At 48.5% G+C, this 16,739-nt stretch overlaps 1 protein-coding gene across 1 annotated transcript in view; it reads left to right on the top strand.

Annotated features, from left to right (window-relative positions):
* VAV1 (vav guanine nucleotide exchange factor 1) overlaps positions 1-16,739 on the top strand; it is a 51,306-nt gene that overhangs the window by 9,522 nt on the left and 25,045 nt on the right. The window contains exons 2-4 of the mRNA XM_045776737.2: positions 15,661-15,777; positions 16,309-16,367; positions 16,487-16,555. Of these exons, the coding sequence (XP_045632693.1) occupies positions 15,661-15,777; positions 16,309-16,367; positions 16,487-16,555 (245 nt within the window). The remainder of the gene's footprint in view (positions 1-15,660; positions 15,778-16,308; positions 16,368-16,486; positions 16,556-16,739) is intronic.

The raw sequence follows: 16,739 nt of genomic DNA, 5'->3' as shown, positions 1-16,739 counted from the left end.
ACCCAAAGGAGCTAGACGGGGCGGAGGAGGGGTGGCTCCCCAGGGGACGCTGAGGGGCTGCTAGCAGAAGAAGTGGGAATAGATGTCAGGAGGCAATCACTGTTTATACTGGCATCAGGTACGAAGTTGCTGCACAACCTCTCACCAGTCCCCGCTGCTGACAATTGGAGCCCCATCTTTCTCCGTCTTGGGGGCTGCTCTGTGCATCGTAGGATGTTTGGCGACATCCCTGACCTCCACCCACTCAATGCCAGTAACACCCTCTCCCCTGGAGCTGTGACAACAAAATGTCTGCGGACATTGTCAAGTGTCCCCTAGGAGGTAGAATCCCCTATTCCCCCAGCCCCACCCCCACAAACTCTATTTTGGAGGGAGCAAGCTTCCGATCTTGGGGAGGGTCCAAAGAGTCATGCATGAACAATTACTGTCTGGGGACAGTGAAGAAGAGATCGAGAGCTTCAGTGAGTTGGAATGATCATTTATTTTATTATCAGCAACGGGAGCTGTGCTGATTGCCGGGGTTATGGGAAAGAACACAGCAGACACATTCTCTGGTCTCCTAAGTTCATGGCCTTGTGGGGGAGAAGGGCAGTGTACTTGTTTCCTGTGGCTGCACGAACAAAGGACCACAAACGGGATGGCTTAAAATAACAGAAATATATAGTCTCATGGTTCCAGAGGTTAGAGATCCGAAATCAAGGTGTGAGCAGGGTCAAGCTCTTTCTGGGGGGCTCTCGGGGAGAATCCATTCCTTGCCTCTTCCATCTTCCGGTGGCTCCAGGCGTTCCTTGGCTCTTGACTGTGTCACTCTGTCTTCACCAGGTTGTCTCTTCTCTGTCTGTCTGTCTGTGGGTCTCTTCTGTGTGTCTCGTGTAAGGACACTTGTTGGTGAATTTAGGGCCCACCCAAGTAATCCAGGATGATCTCGTGACCTTGAGATCCCTAACTTAGTTACATCTTGCAAAGTCCTTTTATTATTTTTCCCCCCAAATAATGTCACATTCACAGGTAGGTTCCAGGGATCTGAGGTGGTTATATCTTTTGGGGGGGGGCACCATTCAACCCACTATAGACAGTAAAAAAGCAAATCAACAAAATATTACAATAAATGCTACAGGCAAAATAAGCCAGGGGTCAAGATGGAGAAGAGGAAAGGGGCATGCTTCTGGACGGTGCTCAAGGAAAGCTGAAGGATGAGGAGCTAGCTCTGGGAAGAATGGGGCAAGGAGGGCAAATGCCATGCAAAGGCCCTGTGGTGAGGAAGGTCTAAATGAAAGTGAATGGTGAAGGGAGAGTGCTGGGATTAAGGTCGGGAGGGAGGCCCTTCGCTAGTGTGGCTGTGGGTACGTGTGCACAATTAGATGTGATGGGAAGTCCTTGGAGGGTTTAAGCAAATTGGTGGGTTAAAGAGGTCCCTCTAGCTGCTCTGTGGGGACCAGACTGTTAGGGTAATTGAAATGGCAGTGAGGGGACCTGGGCGGAAGGGTTGAGGGAGGTGTCCCATGGGGTTGTAATGGTGGCTGGACTAGAATCAGGAACAGTGGATGGGTTCACATTTCAGTGGTTGTGCTGGTCAGACTTCCTGACAAACCAGATGGGAGAGGGGTGGGAGTGAATGAAAGGAGGGGTGAGATGATGTCTAAGTTTGCAGCTTAGGAACCCGTGTGAATGGGGGCATTACTTGCTAAGATGGGAAGGCTGGGGAGAGTCAAGTTTTGGGGAGTTACTCAAGTTTTGGGGAGCTCCTTGATGGGGGTGAGTTGCCTTGGAGATGGAAGGCAGCATAGCATAGTGGTTAATGTAGGTGGTTCTCAACTAGGGGCGTGGGGAACAACTCTGTCCCCCCAGGGGACATTTGGCAATGCCTGGAGATATTTTTGGTTCTCACTACTGGAGGGAGTGGTGTGCTCCTGGCATCTAGTGGGTAGAGACCAGGATGCTGCTGATATCCTAAATGTCCTGTAATCCCGGGACAGCCACTGAAATATCAATTGTGTTGAGACTGAGAAACCCTGTTTGAGGGTCAGGGACACTAGTTACATGGGGGTCTGGGTTCTAGTCTTGACTGTGGGATCTTGGGTGAGTTACCGTTCCTTTCCATGACTCAGTCTCCCCACCTTTCAAATGGGGGTCAGGATAGTCCCTGCCTTATAGGTCTGTTACAAGAATTAAATGAGTGAATTGTTGTAAAGTTGTCACGTGCTTCAAGCAGTACCTAGTAGTGATTGGTGGGCAAACTCATAGGGGTGGATGAGATCATTTGGGGAGGGAGGAGAGAGAGAGAAGAAAAGGGGTCTGAGCCTCAAGGTGTAGCAGCATGGGGAGGTTGGGGAGAGGCGGAAGAAGAGGCCAAGGAGTCAGAAGGGAACCAGTGACTTAGGAGGAAAGCTACAGACCAAAAGAAGAAAGCGTATCCACAGTGAGGTGTTGGTACTTTGAAACAAACACTTTTATTGAAGTGGACGGGAATAGTGTCGAAGAGTATAAGAAATAACAGCAGTAGAAACAGGTCCCGTTTTTGAGGCACTTACTGTGTGCAAATGTTGTTCCAGGTACGTAACACTTATAACTCATTTGATTTTTACAACAAGTCCATGGAGTAAGTGCCATGATGTTCAGGGTATCTCTTCTGCGAGTCAAACCACCCCAAACTTAAAGACATAAGGCAACAACTATTTTAAAATTCTCACAGCTTTTGTGAGTCAGGAATTCAAATGGAGTGTGGAGATGATGGTTTGTCAGCCCTGCAATGAGAAGCCTTGAATGTCTGAGGGCTGGAATCAGCTGGAGGATCCTTCCTCTGCACTCTGGGAGTCTGGGATGGGGTGACTCATGCTGAGCTCAGCTGGGTCTGTTGACTGGAACAGCAGCCTGTGGCCTCTCCATGTGGCTTGGGCTTCCTCACAACATGGTGACTGAGTTTTGAGAAGGAGTGTGGAGAGATCAAGTGTTTCTCACGGTGGAAGCTGCAAGTTTTCTTCTGACCTACTTAGAGACCACGTGGTGTTGCTTTGCTGTAATTCACTAAGACCAGCCTGGATTCAAGGGCAGAGGAATCAGAATCCACCTCCCGATGGTGGTGTGACAAGTCCCACTGCAGAAGCACCCACATGCTGGTTGGGTGCTATGTTCGTGGCCATCTTTGGAAAGCACAACCCGTTCTTCGTTATTATCCTAGTCTCACAGATGAGGAAATGGAAACATGGAAAGTTTAAGTGAGTCACCCAAGTGAACAAGTGGCTATGCTGGGATTTGAGCCCCCAAACCTGTGACTATAAGCACTATATGAATATCGCCTCTTTGAGGGGGACATATGAACCTTTTAAGTGGTTATGGAGATAGTCTTGGATTCAGATTTCTGGTTTTCTCAGTCATGGTTTAGCCAGGAAAGCAGAAATCATCTTAGATCTTTCAGACAGAGAGGATTTAATTCAGGTTATGGCTAATGGGTGATGAGGGAGCTGAGAAGTCAGATGGGGAATGCTGAGGTAACCCAGAGAGTGGCCACTAGGCTGGAGAAACAGTAGAAGAGGTAGTGTGATCGGGTCCAGAGGCCGGAACCATTCAGGGGAGCCAGGACCTTGTGCAAGAGCTGCCATCAGGGAGCCAACACCAGGAAGGAGACATATTTGCTGCTGAAGAGGCAGAGCAAGGGAGGGAGAACTACCCTGGTTTCTCTTCCTCCCGCCCTCTGGTCTCCTGTCTGGACATCCCATTGGCTAAGCCCACCTGGAAGCCAGGGTGTAAAGGAGCCTGGGAAATGTGGTTCTCTGCTGTGGAATAGAGCAAAGGGCAGGCAGGGAATGGATCTGAGAGCAAGCGGACCAATGGCCCTCATGGTTAACTGCCTCTTTGAGCTCTGTGTTGTCTCAACGGGAGCTGCTGTTACCGCCATTTGCCTGCAAACAGGTGAAATGCAATGGTTTATTTCCTGAGACAGGGTCCTCTTTAGCTCTAATGGCTCTGGTGGTTTTGGAGTTCAGTTTAATCTTAGATCAAACCCAGATCTCCTTTCTTAGGACTCTCCACCAGCACACAGCTCATCAGCCTTCCTCCAGACAGCCCATCAGAGATCTGCCTGCAATAATTATTTCCCCGGCTTCCTCCAAGTCACCTGTAGTCCTGGCAGAACACCGCAGCAACTTCATGGCTTCTCAGTGAACAGTGTGTTTCCAGAAACTCACCTTGGGGTGTCTGTCTTGTGCCTGTCTGCCCTGGGGACTCAGAATGATCCCCACATGGGTGCAGCATCCAGCACCCCAAAAGATGTGGGGCTGTTCCCTTTAGTGTGATCTGTGCTGGATTGTGGGACTGGGGGAATTGGGAGAAAAACATTAACGATTTGTGATGCCCTCTCAGGGACTCTGACATATGGCCAAAGGTTGGAATGCTGTGGTGACAACCACTTGCCCCATTTTGATTACACAGTTTTTTTTTTTTTCTCCAATTATTTAGAGAGGGAGAGAGGTGGGGAGGGGCAGAGGGAGAGGGAGAGAGAGAATCTTAGGAGCTTGACACAGGACTCGATTTCACGACCCTGAGCTCATGAGCTGAGCAGAAATCAGGAGTCGGACACTTAGCCTCCTGAGCCACCCAGGCGCCCCTGATTACACAGTTTTGATATCCAGTTTTGGTAGATCAGCACCTGATACTGCCCTTGGTCCACTCCCTCCCACTCCCCCTTTCTCACTTTGCTCCAGCCACACTGGCCTCCAACCTCTTTTTCCGATGCACCAGGCAGTGTCCTGCCTCAGGACGTTTGCCCTGGCTGTTCCCTCTGCCTGGAATGCTTTTCCTCCAGGCGCCCATCTGGATCATTCCATCCTTCGAGCCTTTGCTCCGATGTCACATTCTGAGCGACGCTCCCCAGACCTTATTTAAAACTGCATCCCCTCCTAGCACTCCCCTCCCTTATCTCACTTATTTTTCTCCCTTAATACTCACCACCTTATACATACACATTCATGTAACACTTTGGTTGTGTGTCCTTCTACCAGAGTGTGAGCCTCACGCTAGCAGGGATGTCTATCTCTTTTGTTCACAGCTGTATCCCCAGCACTTGGATCAGTACGTGGGTCATAGTCGATGCTCAATAAATATTTGTTGAGTCAAGGAAGGGGTGGTTGCAAGTTTAGAGCACTCTGTCATGCCGCCCCATCTGATCACACGCTACGTACCCTCTCGGTTTGCGTCACTCGGCACCATTCTTCTGCGATTTATCGTAGCGCCGCACGTATCAGTCCTTCATACCTTATTCCTGAGTCGTATTCCAGCGTATGGACGCCCCGCAGTTTGCTCATCCTTCCTGCTGCTGATCGACACTTGGGCTGTCGCCACGTTTTGGCTGTCACAGACACGGCTGCTGTGAACACCGGCTCCCTGTGCACACTGGCTATAATTTCTTAATGTAAACGTCTGAGGGTGGGATGAGTTGTGTGGCAGGTGCGTGTCTAACCTTTTAAGAAGCTGCCAAACCATTCTTGCAACTTGGTTGCACCGTTTGACCTCCCAGCCCACAGTGCGTGAGCGTTGCCTGGAGCACTCCCCCTCTTGCTCGGCCATCCCTTAGTCCTCGGCTTTATCAGACACCTCTCCCATTTAACCAGATCCCTCCTGGGGCTCCCTGTGCTGCTTGCCATGCTCACTCACCCACCACTGTTGTAACCAACCAATTATTAATGCCGCTGTCTGCTCAGTGTCCATCCCCCCACTAGAGTATAAGCTCTGTGCAGACAGGGTTCTGTCTGTCTCGGCCACCGCCGGGTCCCGGGGCTTGGCACACAGGAGGCACTCGATACATGCTTGCTGAATGAATGTATGTCCCTGCCTGGTGGGCCAGGTGCTAGAGTGGAGATTCGGTTGGCATTTTCATTCCCAGAGCGAAGACGAGGAAGTGGAGGCCCCAGATGGTGCAGTAACCCACCCAAGGTCCTTCAGCTTGCAGCAGCTGGGCTGGGAGTGGAACCATGTCTGTCTGACCTCCTTGACTGACACTGAGATGTTGAGCGTGTGTTGGCGTGAGAGGGGACGAGACAGAAGAGAGACAGGCTGGCATGGGGAAACTTTTGAAGGCCAGGAAGAGGTGTTGATGCTCTGTACCTCTGCTTCCAGGCTTTGAAGAGGTTGCACAGCACGCCCACCCTCTCTGGTCTGCTAGATGAAGTCTTGCAGTCCCCAGATTAAGGGGCTTCAGGGCTGAACGCAGAGGCCCCCCCCTTTTCTGTCTCCCTGAGCAAGCCCTGGTAACAGGCATTTCCTGTTTCCGGTGGCTCCCTGGGCCGGGGTGGGGGTAGGGCAGCTGATTGTAGCAGTTGTACTCAGCTGTGGGTCCTCTCTGCTGCTCCCTGCCCCCAGTCACCAAATGGGGCCTCTGTCCCTGCGTACTGGTTCCCTAGAGGAGGGTGGCAAACTAACCAACCTTTCTGGCTCTTTGTCTTGGGCAGGGGTTGTGCTGATGGAGGACCAGGAGGCAAAGGGGAAGTGTCTGGGTGCTGATTTGCATATGGGCAAGATGCCAGCCCAACTCTTTGATATTCTGGTGGAAGGGGGAGGGGGGCTGAGGGGCTTGCCTCACTAACGCGGAGGAAATGTTCTCACACACCCCTCCTACTTTTGGTTAAAAGGCCTCTTGTCCTTTGCCACCTCTCCCACGCTTTGGGCTACCAGAAAGTCCTTCTGGTGGTCTAACCTCAGTCATTCTTGCTGTCTGAGGGAGCCCCTTTCTTCAGCTGGCCCTACCCCAACCTGGAGGGCTGATGAGTCATACCCCCTACCCCTCTTGAGATGTCACATGACTGGGGGGAAGAAGTCTCAAGGCTCAGCTGATCTCCCTGAGGTCTGGAGGGAACTTCCTCCCTCAGGCCAGATGAGGCCAACTGTTCTGTTGCCCCTGGTGACTTGCAAGCCCTGTCTGGAGTCAGCCTACAAGGCTGCAAAGGCTGCTGGGCAGGAGAGTGTTACATGTGGTTCCTGTCACGTGCCGAACCTTCTACGTGTCACCAGGAGGCAGCCTGGTGTGGTTCAAAGAGGTAGGGTGGTACAGTGGTTAAGGGCATGGCCTCGAGGCTCAGAGAGCTTGTATCTGGCTCTTCACTCCTTCCTGTGTGGCCTCGGGCAAGTGATAGATCCTCACGGAGACTCAGTTGTTTCACCAGTAAAATGTGGATTCGTTCATTCACCAACCTCTCCTGAGCATCTAGTAGGTGCCAGGCCTTGTACTAGGTGTTGAGGCCATAGCAGTGAGCAGACAACACTGAGAATCCTGTCCTCGTGGAGCCGATGTGCCGGTGTGTTAGGGAGGACAGACAGACACTAACAAAATAAGTAAGAGAACTATGCAGTGCCCCAGACAATAAGCTCTACGGAAAAAACACAAAGCAGAGGGGAGGATGGGGAGTGCTAGGGGTGTGTGTGTGTGCGCGTGCGTGTGTGTGCGTGTAGTACAGTTTTAAGTAGTGTGACTAGGAAGGTCTCACTGAGAAGTGACATTTCATCAAAAGCCCGAAAGAGACAAGGGAGGGAGGCACCAGGTGAATGGGGGAGGGACATTCTGAGCAGATGGGAACAGCCTGTGCAAAGGCCCTGGGGCATGGCTATGCCTGGCATGTTGGAGGAACAGTGAGGAGGCCTGTGTGGCTGGAGCAGAGAGAGCTAGGCGGAGAACGGGAGGAGGGGTAGGTAGGGAGGGGATGGGGCAGGTCATGCGAGGGCTTGTGGTTTGCATCTGGGTAAGATGGGAGACTTGGGAAGGTTTTGATAATATTTCTCTGGCTACCATGTTGAAAATAAATGACATGCAACCAGTCCAATGAGGAGGCCACTGAAGTAATGTAGGTGAGCGATAATGGTGGCTTGGGCCTGGCAGGTGCAGAGAAGGGGCGGGATTCTGGCTGTATTTGGAAGGTGGCACCGATAGGATTTATTGAGGGGTTGGAGGTGGACGAGAGAGAAATGGAGGAGCCAAGGTGACTCCAACGTTTTGGGTCTGAACACCTGGAAGGGAGATGTCATTAGAGTGTGCCTCGTAGATCTCAGAATCAACGTTGTTGGGGGGATTGATCAAACCCGTGCCTGGCCAACTCTTCTTCTCAGGTTTGGAAGAGGCTATGCTCTCAAGAAATGGTGCCCCCCGGAAGGGCTCGGGGCTCTGGAGGGCAGGGGCTGGTCACACAGGCAGTGCTGGGTCACTGAGGGACTCCTTAGAGACAGCTTTGGGAAACGGGGCTGTAGCGAGAAAGGGAGGGTGAGCCGTGGGACAGAAAGGAGGGAACACGGGACAGGACAGAAGCACGCTGCTTGCTGTTTGTGGATATGTGCGTGCTGGAAAGAGAGTGAGGACTTGGGCTGGAACGGTCCACATCTACTTGCAGAGAGGGGCAACCAGTGAGGAGGGAAGGAAGAGAATGAGATCAGAGACAGTGCGCAGGACTTGGAAATGTAACTATAATGTTTAATTAAAAAGAAAATATATTTACCCAAAGGAGCTGAGAACTCATGTCCACACAGAAACCTGCACAGAGATGCTTAGGGCAGCTTTCACATCATTGCCAGAACTTGGAAGCAACCAAGATGTCCTTCACTAGGTGATTGATAAGGAAACCGTGGGCCATCCAGACAAGGGGAATTATGGAGACAGTGGTTGCCAGGGGCTGGGGGGAGGGACAGTTGAACAGGCAGAGCACAGAGGGTCTTGGAGGCAGTGAAGCTACTCTGTATGTTACTATAATGGTGCATACGTGTCCTTATCTATTTGTCCAAACCCACAGAACGTACATCAGGAGTGAACCCTGATGTAACCATGGACTTTGAGTGATGACATGTCAATGTGGGTTCACTGATTGTAACAAATGTACCCTCTTTGGTGGGGAAGGCTGATAGTGGGGGAGGCTGTGCATGCTTGGGGGTAGGGAGGTATATGGGAAATCTCTCTACCTTGCATTCAATTCTTCTGTGGACTTAAAACTGCTTTAAGGACATAAAGTCTATTATAAAAGAAAAGAAAAAAGAGGGGCGCCTGGGTGGCGCAGCTGTTAAGCGTCTGCCTTCGGCTCAGGGCGTGATCCCGGTGTTATGGGATCGAGCCCCACATCAGGCTCCTCCGCTGGGAGCCTGCTTCTTCCTCTTCCACTCCCCCTGCTTGTGTTCCCTTTCTCGCTGGCTGTCTCTGTCAAATAAATAAAATCTTTAAAAAAAAAAAAAAAGAAAAGAAAAGAAAAAAGAAAAGAAAGGAGGGAGGGAGGGCAGAGTAGAGCCTCCAGACAGGACTGATGGAGTTACCATGCCCGGCAAAAGGGGCTGACCAGGTGTCTTCTCACCTCCCTCCAGCTTCGGCCAGACTGTTTGTCTCTGCTCCCCGTGGTCTCTCACCCTGCAGAGGTTAGCCTGAGCTCTTCCATTGGGCAGCAGTGTTCCAAGAAAGCAAGAGCCGAGGTTGCAAAGCCTCTGGGTGCCTAAGCTTGAATTCGCACAGTGCTACTGCCACTGCGTTCTATTGGTCAAGGCAAGTCACAGACCAGCCCAGACACAAAAGATGGGGAAGCAGGCTGTTTCTACTTGGTATTTGCCCGACTTAAAAAATGTTGTGTATCTGGCAGGTAGGCGGTAGTATCTTGTGGTTTTCATCAGCATCACTTGATGACTACCAGGGTTGGCTCCCTCCTCATGGGTTTGGGGCATTCGTGATTCCTCTTCAGGGACACTTGGTTCATGTCTTGCCAATTTTCTGATTGAATTTTTGTCTTTTTCTTATTGAATCATTAGGAATGCCTTATAAATTTGAATACAAATGTGTAGCAAATATCCATTTTCAGTCTGTGGCTTGTCTTGTCACTCTCTTCCTGATACTTTTTGATGGGCAGATCCGTATTTTAGTTTGATCAAATCTTATTTATCTTTTGGACTTTTTGTTGTTCTGAAACCACTCACAATTCTGAGGTCATCTACGTAGTCTCCTCAATCAATTGTCTTCTCAAAGTCTGGCCTTTAGCATTTATTATTTTTTTTAAAGATTTTATTTATTTGACAGAGAGAGAGACAGCCAGCGAGAGAGGGAACACAAGCAGGGGGAGTGTGAGAGGAAGAAGCAGGTTCCCATCTGAGGAGCCTGATGTGGGGCTCGATCCCATAACGCCGGGACCACGCCCTGAGCCGAAGGCAGACGCTTAACCGCTGTGCCACCCAGGCGCCCCTGGCCTTTAGCATTTAAATCTTTAATACCCTCTGGATTTTGTTTTGAGTAGGATATGAGGCAGGCATTTGATGTATTGTTTGTTTTTTCACCCTTATGGATAACTGGTTGAACCACCCACAATTAGGAAATAGTACCTCTTTTTACCATAGGTCTGTAACAGCTGCTCGGTCATAAAAGACATTTTCATACATGTGTGATTTATTTCTGGGTCCTCTATTATGGTTTATTTGTCTTTATCCCTATATTTCTTCTCTATTGCTAAGTAACAAATTATCCCCCCAAATATTCCTTTATTGAGCACTTATTATGCTTATCAGTTTTTTGGATCAGGAATGATGAAATGGCTCAGCTGGGGTTTCTTGTGAGGTGGCAGTCAGATGTCAGCCAGGGCTACAATCATCCGAAGGCTCAACTATGGCCGGAGGATCTGCTTCCTTGGTGACTCAGTGACGTGGAACCTCGGTTCCTCTCCACTTGGACCTCTCCATAGGGCTGAGTGGTCTTACAACGTGGTGGCTGGTCAGTGATCCAAGTGGCCCAAAGTGGAAGCCGCAATGCCTTTTATTACCTATCCTTGAAAAGTCATGTAGTGTTACTTCTACCATACTCTATCAGTCAGTCACACAGGGCTAATCTTGGTTCAGTGAGAGAGGTAATTACAAATAGGGCACAAGTACTGGGATCTGTGCGCCACTGGGGGCCATCTTGGAGGCTACCTGTTATAATTACATTGTCTTAATTACTGTAGATTTATGATAAGTCTTGATGCGAGTATTCCCAGTTAACTTTTCCTCTACAGAATTGTCTCGGCTATTTGCGACTCTGTGCTTTCCTGTATAAATTTTAGGATTCATGTGCCAAGTTCAGTGAAAAACCGTTTTGAGATTTTAACTGAAATTGCGTTGGACCTATAGCTCAATTTTGGAGAGGGCTGAAGTTCTTACAATACTGAGTCTTTCTAGACAGGAATTAGTATATATTTCACTCTATTTGTTTGGATCTTCTTTCATATTTTTCAATAAAATTTTATGATTTTCTCCATTAAAGATTTTCCACATCTTTTTGTTAGATTTCTTATGTATCACTAGCTTTTTTGTATGTTTGTTTTACATTTTTTAGGTTATGGTAAATGGTATCCTTTTAAAATTGGAGTCCACATTTTCCTGCAGTGAAATGCTCAGTTCTTCAGTTTACTGCTCAGTCAGTTACAGCAGATGTATACACTTGTGCAACCCACACCCTTATCAAGACACAGAACATTTCCATCGCTTGTGGCCTGAGTCAATCTCCACCACCCTCCCCACCCCCAAAGCAACCACTGATCTGATTTCTATCACCATAGATTAGTTTTGCTTATTCTAGGATTTTGTAAATGTTATCTTTTTAAGAAAATAGCATTTTCTGATTGATTGTTGCCAATGCACCAACACATAGTAACCTTTGTGTATTGATTTTGTATTCACTCACACTGTGAAGTCACGGTATTGATTCTGGTCGTTTATCTGTATATTCTTTTGGGTTCTCTGTGTTGACAGTGGTACCTTCTGCAGATGCCCAATTTCTTCCTCCCTTCTTCCCTTCCCTTCCCTCTTCCCCTACTCCTCCCCCTCTCCCCTCCCTTCCCTTCCTTTCCTTTCCCTTCCCTTTTCCTTCCTTCCTTCCTTCCTTCCTTCCTTCCTTCCTTCCTTCCTTCCTTCCTTCCTTCCTTCCTTCCTCCCTACCGTTTCCTTGTTTTGTCTTGCAGTGCAGGCTAAGATCTTCAATGCAGTGTTGACTAGAAATGGTAATGGGGACACCCTACCTTAGTTCTGATTTCAAATGCCAGGGAATCTTTTCAACATTTTCCCATTAAATATAATGTTCTGCTTTTTATTTAAAACAAAGACTTAAGATTTTTTTTTTTAAGATGCTCTCTTTGGGGCGCCTGGGTGGCTCAGTCGTTAAGCGTCTGCCTTCGGCTCAGGGCGTGGTCCGGCTCAGGGCGTGGTCCCAGAGTCCTGGGATCAAGCCCCACATCAGGCTCCTCCGCTGGGAGCCTGCTTCTTCCTCTCCCACTCCCCCTGCTTGTGTTCCCTCTCTCGCTGGCTGTCTCTCTCTCTGTCAAATAAATAAAATCTTAAAAAAAAAAAAAAGAAGATGCTCTCTTTATCAGGTTACAGAAATTCCTTTCCACTCTTACTTTGCCAAGTGTCTTTTTTTCTTTCTTGCTCTCTTTCTTTTTTTTTTAAAGATTTTTTAAAAAATTTATTTGAGAGAGAGAGAGAGAGAGAGCGCGCACAAGGGGGGAGGGGAGCGGCAGAAGGAGAGGGAGAAGCAGGCTCTTCACTGAGCAAGGAGCCCGACGCAGTGCTTGATCCCAGGACCCTGGGATCATGACTTGAGCTGAAGGCAGATGCTTAACCAACTGAGCCACCTGGGCGCCCCTCTTTCTCTCTTTCTTTATCACAAATGGATGTTGAATAGCTACTCTGTTTTTTGTGCACCTCTAACTACTACTAATCTCTTTTCAACAGAGAGAGAACAAGCCTTGGGAAGGCAATAGATCCTGCTGGACTTTACTAACACCGTTTACATCGTATTTACTTTACACTGCCTTCTTTTTATAACAAATGATCCTAGTTTTCTTTTGAGACCAGAATGTAAAGTTCTCTTCTTAAATACATTTATTTAAGTTGAAGTTTATTTATTGACCTTATTTTATTTTTTAAAGATTTTATATATTTATTTAACAGAGAGAGAGAGAGTGCACAAGCGGGGGGGGGGTGGCAGAGGGAGAGGGGAGAGAGAGAAAGGGAGCCCAATGGGGCTCGATCCCAGGACCCTGGGAAGCTGGAGGCAGACCCTTCACTGATTGAGCCACCCAGGCATTTCTAAGTTAAAGTTTATTTAAGTTCATAGATAGTGGAGCAGGTATACTGTGGATGCAGCAATAATTGAGAAGATACAGTCTGAAGATGGAAGTGTGAGATCCATGGGTACAATGAACGCTGTGTATTGACTTGATACACATATGTTGCTACAGCATAGTGCTTGCCGTCATGCTGCCTGGGTTTGCATCCTGGATAGCTGTCCTTGCCTCAGTTTCCTTATCTGTAAAATGAGGATATAATAGTACTTGCAGAATTCCATTACACACACACACACACACACACACACACACACACACACACACACAGGGGAGGCCGGGAGAGAATATGAGTTGGTGGGGAGTAAGAGAGAGAGAAAGTCAAACTCATAGAAGCAGAGCGTAGAAGCTTAGCAGGGGCTGAGGGGATGAGGAAAATGGGGAGATGTTGGTCAAAGGATACAAAATTGCAGTTAGGTAGAATGAATCTGTCTAGGGATCTAATGTGCAGGCATGATGTAACCTCTGTCCTTAATAATACTGTATCGAGGGGCGCCTGGGTGGCTCAGTTGGTTAAGCATCTGACTCTTGCTTTTGGCTCAGGTCATGATCTCAGGATCATGAGATCCAGCCCCACATTGGGCTCAGTGCTGAATGTGGAGTCTGCTTAAGATTCTCTCTCTCCCTCTCCCTCTGCCCCCCTCCCACTCCCACTCACATGGGCATGTGAACACACACTATCTCTCTCTCTCAAAAAAAAAATAATAATACTGTATCGAACACTGGAAATATGCTAAGAGAGTAGATTTCAGGTGCACTCATCACCCACAAAAAAGATGACTGTGTGAGGAGATGCTATGTTAATTAGCTGGACTGTAATAATCATTTCACTATGAATATTCATATCAAATAATCACATAGTATGCCTTAAATATTTACAATATTATACACACACACACACACACACACACGTTAAGTATATAGAGAGTGCTGGGAGTTGGGCACATAGCAGGTGCTCACACGAAGGCATGAGATAAAACTGTGGTCAAGAAAGGTTGGTTAGGATTCTGTAGGATCTGGGGACCCTAGAGAGAGCTGAGCCCATTGGGACATTTGCATGAATCGATATCAGGTGAATGCAAGGGCTTGTTTATAGCAGACCCAAATACCCCAGACCCAGGGTGACATCCTGTGTATGACTGCTGCATCAGTTCGTATCTTGTGGTCGCAAGTTACTACAACCCAACCCAAACTGATTTAAACAAGAAAGGAATGTGTTGGCTCATGACACTGAGAAGTTCAAACATGTTTCCCATAAATGGAACCATACAATATGTGACCTTTTGTGCCTGACTTCTTTCACGGAGCATCACGTTTCTGAGGGTTATCCACACTGTAACTTGTATCAATGCTACACTCCTTTCTATGGCCTAATAATATTCTATGTTATCGACATACCTTATTTCGTTGATCTGTTTATCAGTTACAGACATAGGTAAATTTGCGGAGACAGAAAGCAGACAGTGGTTGCCAGGGAGAAGGGAGAGATTGGGAATGGCAGGTGACTGCCTAACGGGGACAGAGTTTCCTTTTGGGCTGAGAAGAAAGTCTTGGAACTAGATGAGGTGCCCATTGCAGGACATTGTGAGTGTGCCAAATGTCACCTAAGCGTACACTTCAAAATGGTTCGTGGTTAGATTTTTTTTTTAAGGATTTTATTTATTTATTTGACAGAGATAGAGATGGCCATCGAGAGAGGGAACACAAGCAGGGGGAGTGGGAGAAGAAGAAGCAGGCTCATAGCGGAGGAGCCTGATGTGGGGCTCGATCCCATAACGCCGGGATCACGCCCTGAGCCGAAGGCCGATGCTTAACCGCTGTGCCACTGAGGCACCCCTAGATTTTTTTTATTGTTGTAAAAGATACACAATGTTTATCATGACATATATGTACATAAAATGATATAAATATATAGTTGATAAATATAAATACAAATTGATATAAAATATTTGAATACTATAGAAATCAAATGGAATATTTATCCCTTTAACAATTTCAGTGGCATTAAATCCACTCACAATGCTGTGTACCCATTGCTACTATACCCAAAACTGTTCGTCTTCCCCAAAAGAAACTCTGTCCCCATGAAACACTGACTCCCCACCCCCGCCTCCAACCCCTGGCTCCCACCATCTACTTTCTGTCCCTGTGAATTTGCCCACACCAGGGACCTCATACAAGTGGAATCCTACAATAACTGTCCTCTGTGTCTGGCTTATTTCACTGACCATAATGTTTTCAAGGTTCGTTCTGCTGTAGCATAAATCAAAATTTCTTTTCTGTTTCTGGCTGAATAATATTCCATTTTATGTATATAATGCATTTTGTTATCAGTTAATGGTTCACTTTATGTTATACGAATTTTACCTCAATAAACGAGAATTCAGGGGTACAGTTAGCTTCAGGTACAGCTTAATCTCTATCAGAAGGGGGTGTGGCTTACTGAGAGGGAGGTGGTGCCTTCTTTCCCCGCTTCTGTGCCAGTCTCAAGTCAGACTGCCCGGGGCTCCGCTTCTGCCCTGTCCTGTTATGTTTCCTCCACCCCCATTTCTGTCTCTCTTCACAGTTCCTGTGCCTTAAGAACATCCGTACCTTCTTGTCTACCTGCTGCGAGAAGTTTGGCCTCAAACGGAGTGAACTTTTTGAGGCCTTTGACCTCTTCGATGTGCAGGATTTTGGGAAGGTAAGCTGGTGCTGAACCACCCATGAGCTGGGCACATAGAGCTGGAAGACTGGATTGTAGTCCATTTCCGTGACATTTGCATCGGGAAAATTAAGTGCTCTTGGTGCGGTGGGTGGGTGGGGAGGAGGTCGGGTAAGTCAGACCGGGCAGTACACCAGGTGCAAAGAGCATGAGATATGTGCAGCTGGGTTCCAGTCCCTGTTTTGCTACTGCTGTGTGACCTCAGATTTGTGACCGCGCCTCTCTGAGCCCTAGGTCCCTCCTTTCTAACACAGGAATAATATCATCCTCTACTTTCTGTGTGGTTGTAAGGATTGCACAGAAGAAGGCAGTCATGTGGTGGGTGCTTAGTTAAGGGAACCCTGATCAACTCACAGAGAGGAGTGGGAAGGTGGAGAGAATCCTGAATTAGGCTCCTAGGGGCATGGAATCTAACTATAATGTCTAGCCTCAGATGTTGGAGTCTGAGGCTGTGTTCTGGCATGTGGGTGGGGAAGGGGCTTGCTGAGCAACCCGTGACCCTTGTCACAGGTCATCTACACCCTGTCTGCTCTGTCCTGGACCCCGATTGCCCAGAATAAGGGGATCATGTGAGTAACCATTTGAGCTGCCGTCCTTGGGTTGATCTGGCCGCAATCCTCCCCCTCCTGGAAATTCCCCTCCCACCGGGGCCCCAGGCTTCGGGCTCATACCATCATGGCTCCCCCAGGCCCTTCCCCACTGAGGAGGAGAGTGTGGGTGATGAAGACATCTACAGCGGCCTGTCTGACCAGATTGAGTGAGTGTCTGGGACCACCACGCTGCTCTGGGGATTTGAGGGGCCATGGCCCTGCCCTAGGGGGCCTGAGAGGACGTGGCCCTGCCCTAGGGGGCCTGAGGGGACATGGCCCTGCCCTAAGGGGTCTGAGGGGTCATGTTCCTGCCCTAGGAGGTTTGAGAGGGCATGGTCGTGCCCTGCGGTG

This window comes from Ursus americanus, chromosome 14 (genome assembly GCF_024610735.1).
Source record: "Ursus americanus isolate L20-20 chromosome 14, mUrsAme1.1.p, whole genome shotgun sequence".
In the NCBI taxonomy this organism is placed as follows: domain Eukaryota; kingdom Metazoa; phylum Chordata; class Mammalia; order Carnivora; family Ursidae; genus Ursus; species Ursus americanus.
The sequence above is the reverse complement of the archived record's forward strand: the minus strand, read 5'-3'. Positions and strand labels throughout refer to the sequence as shown.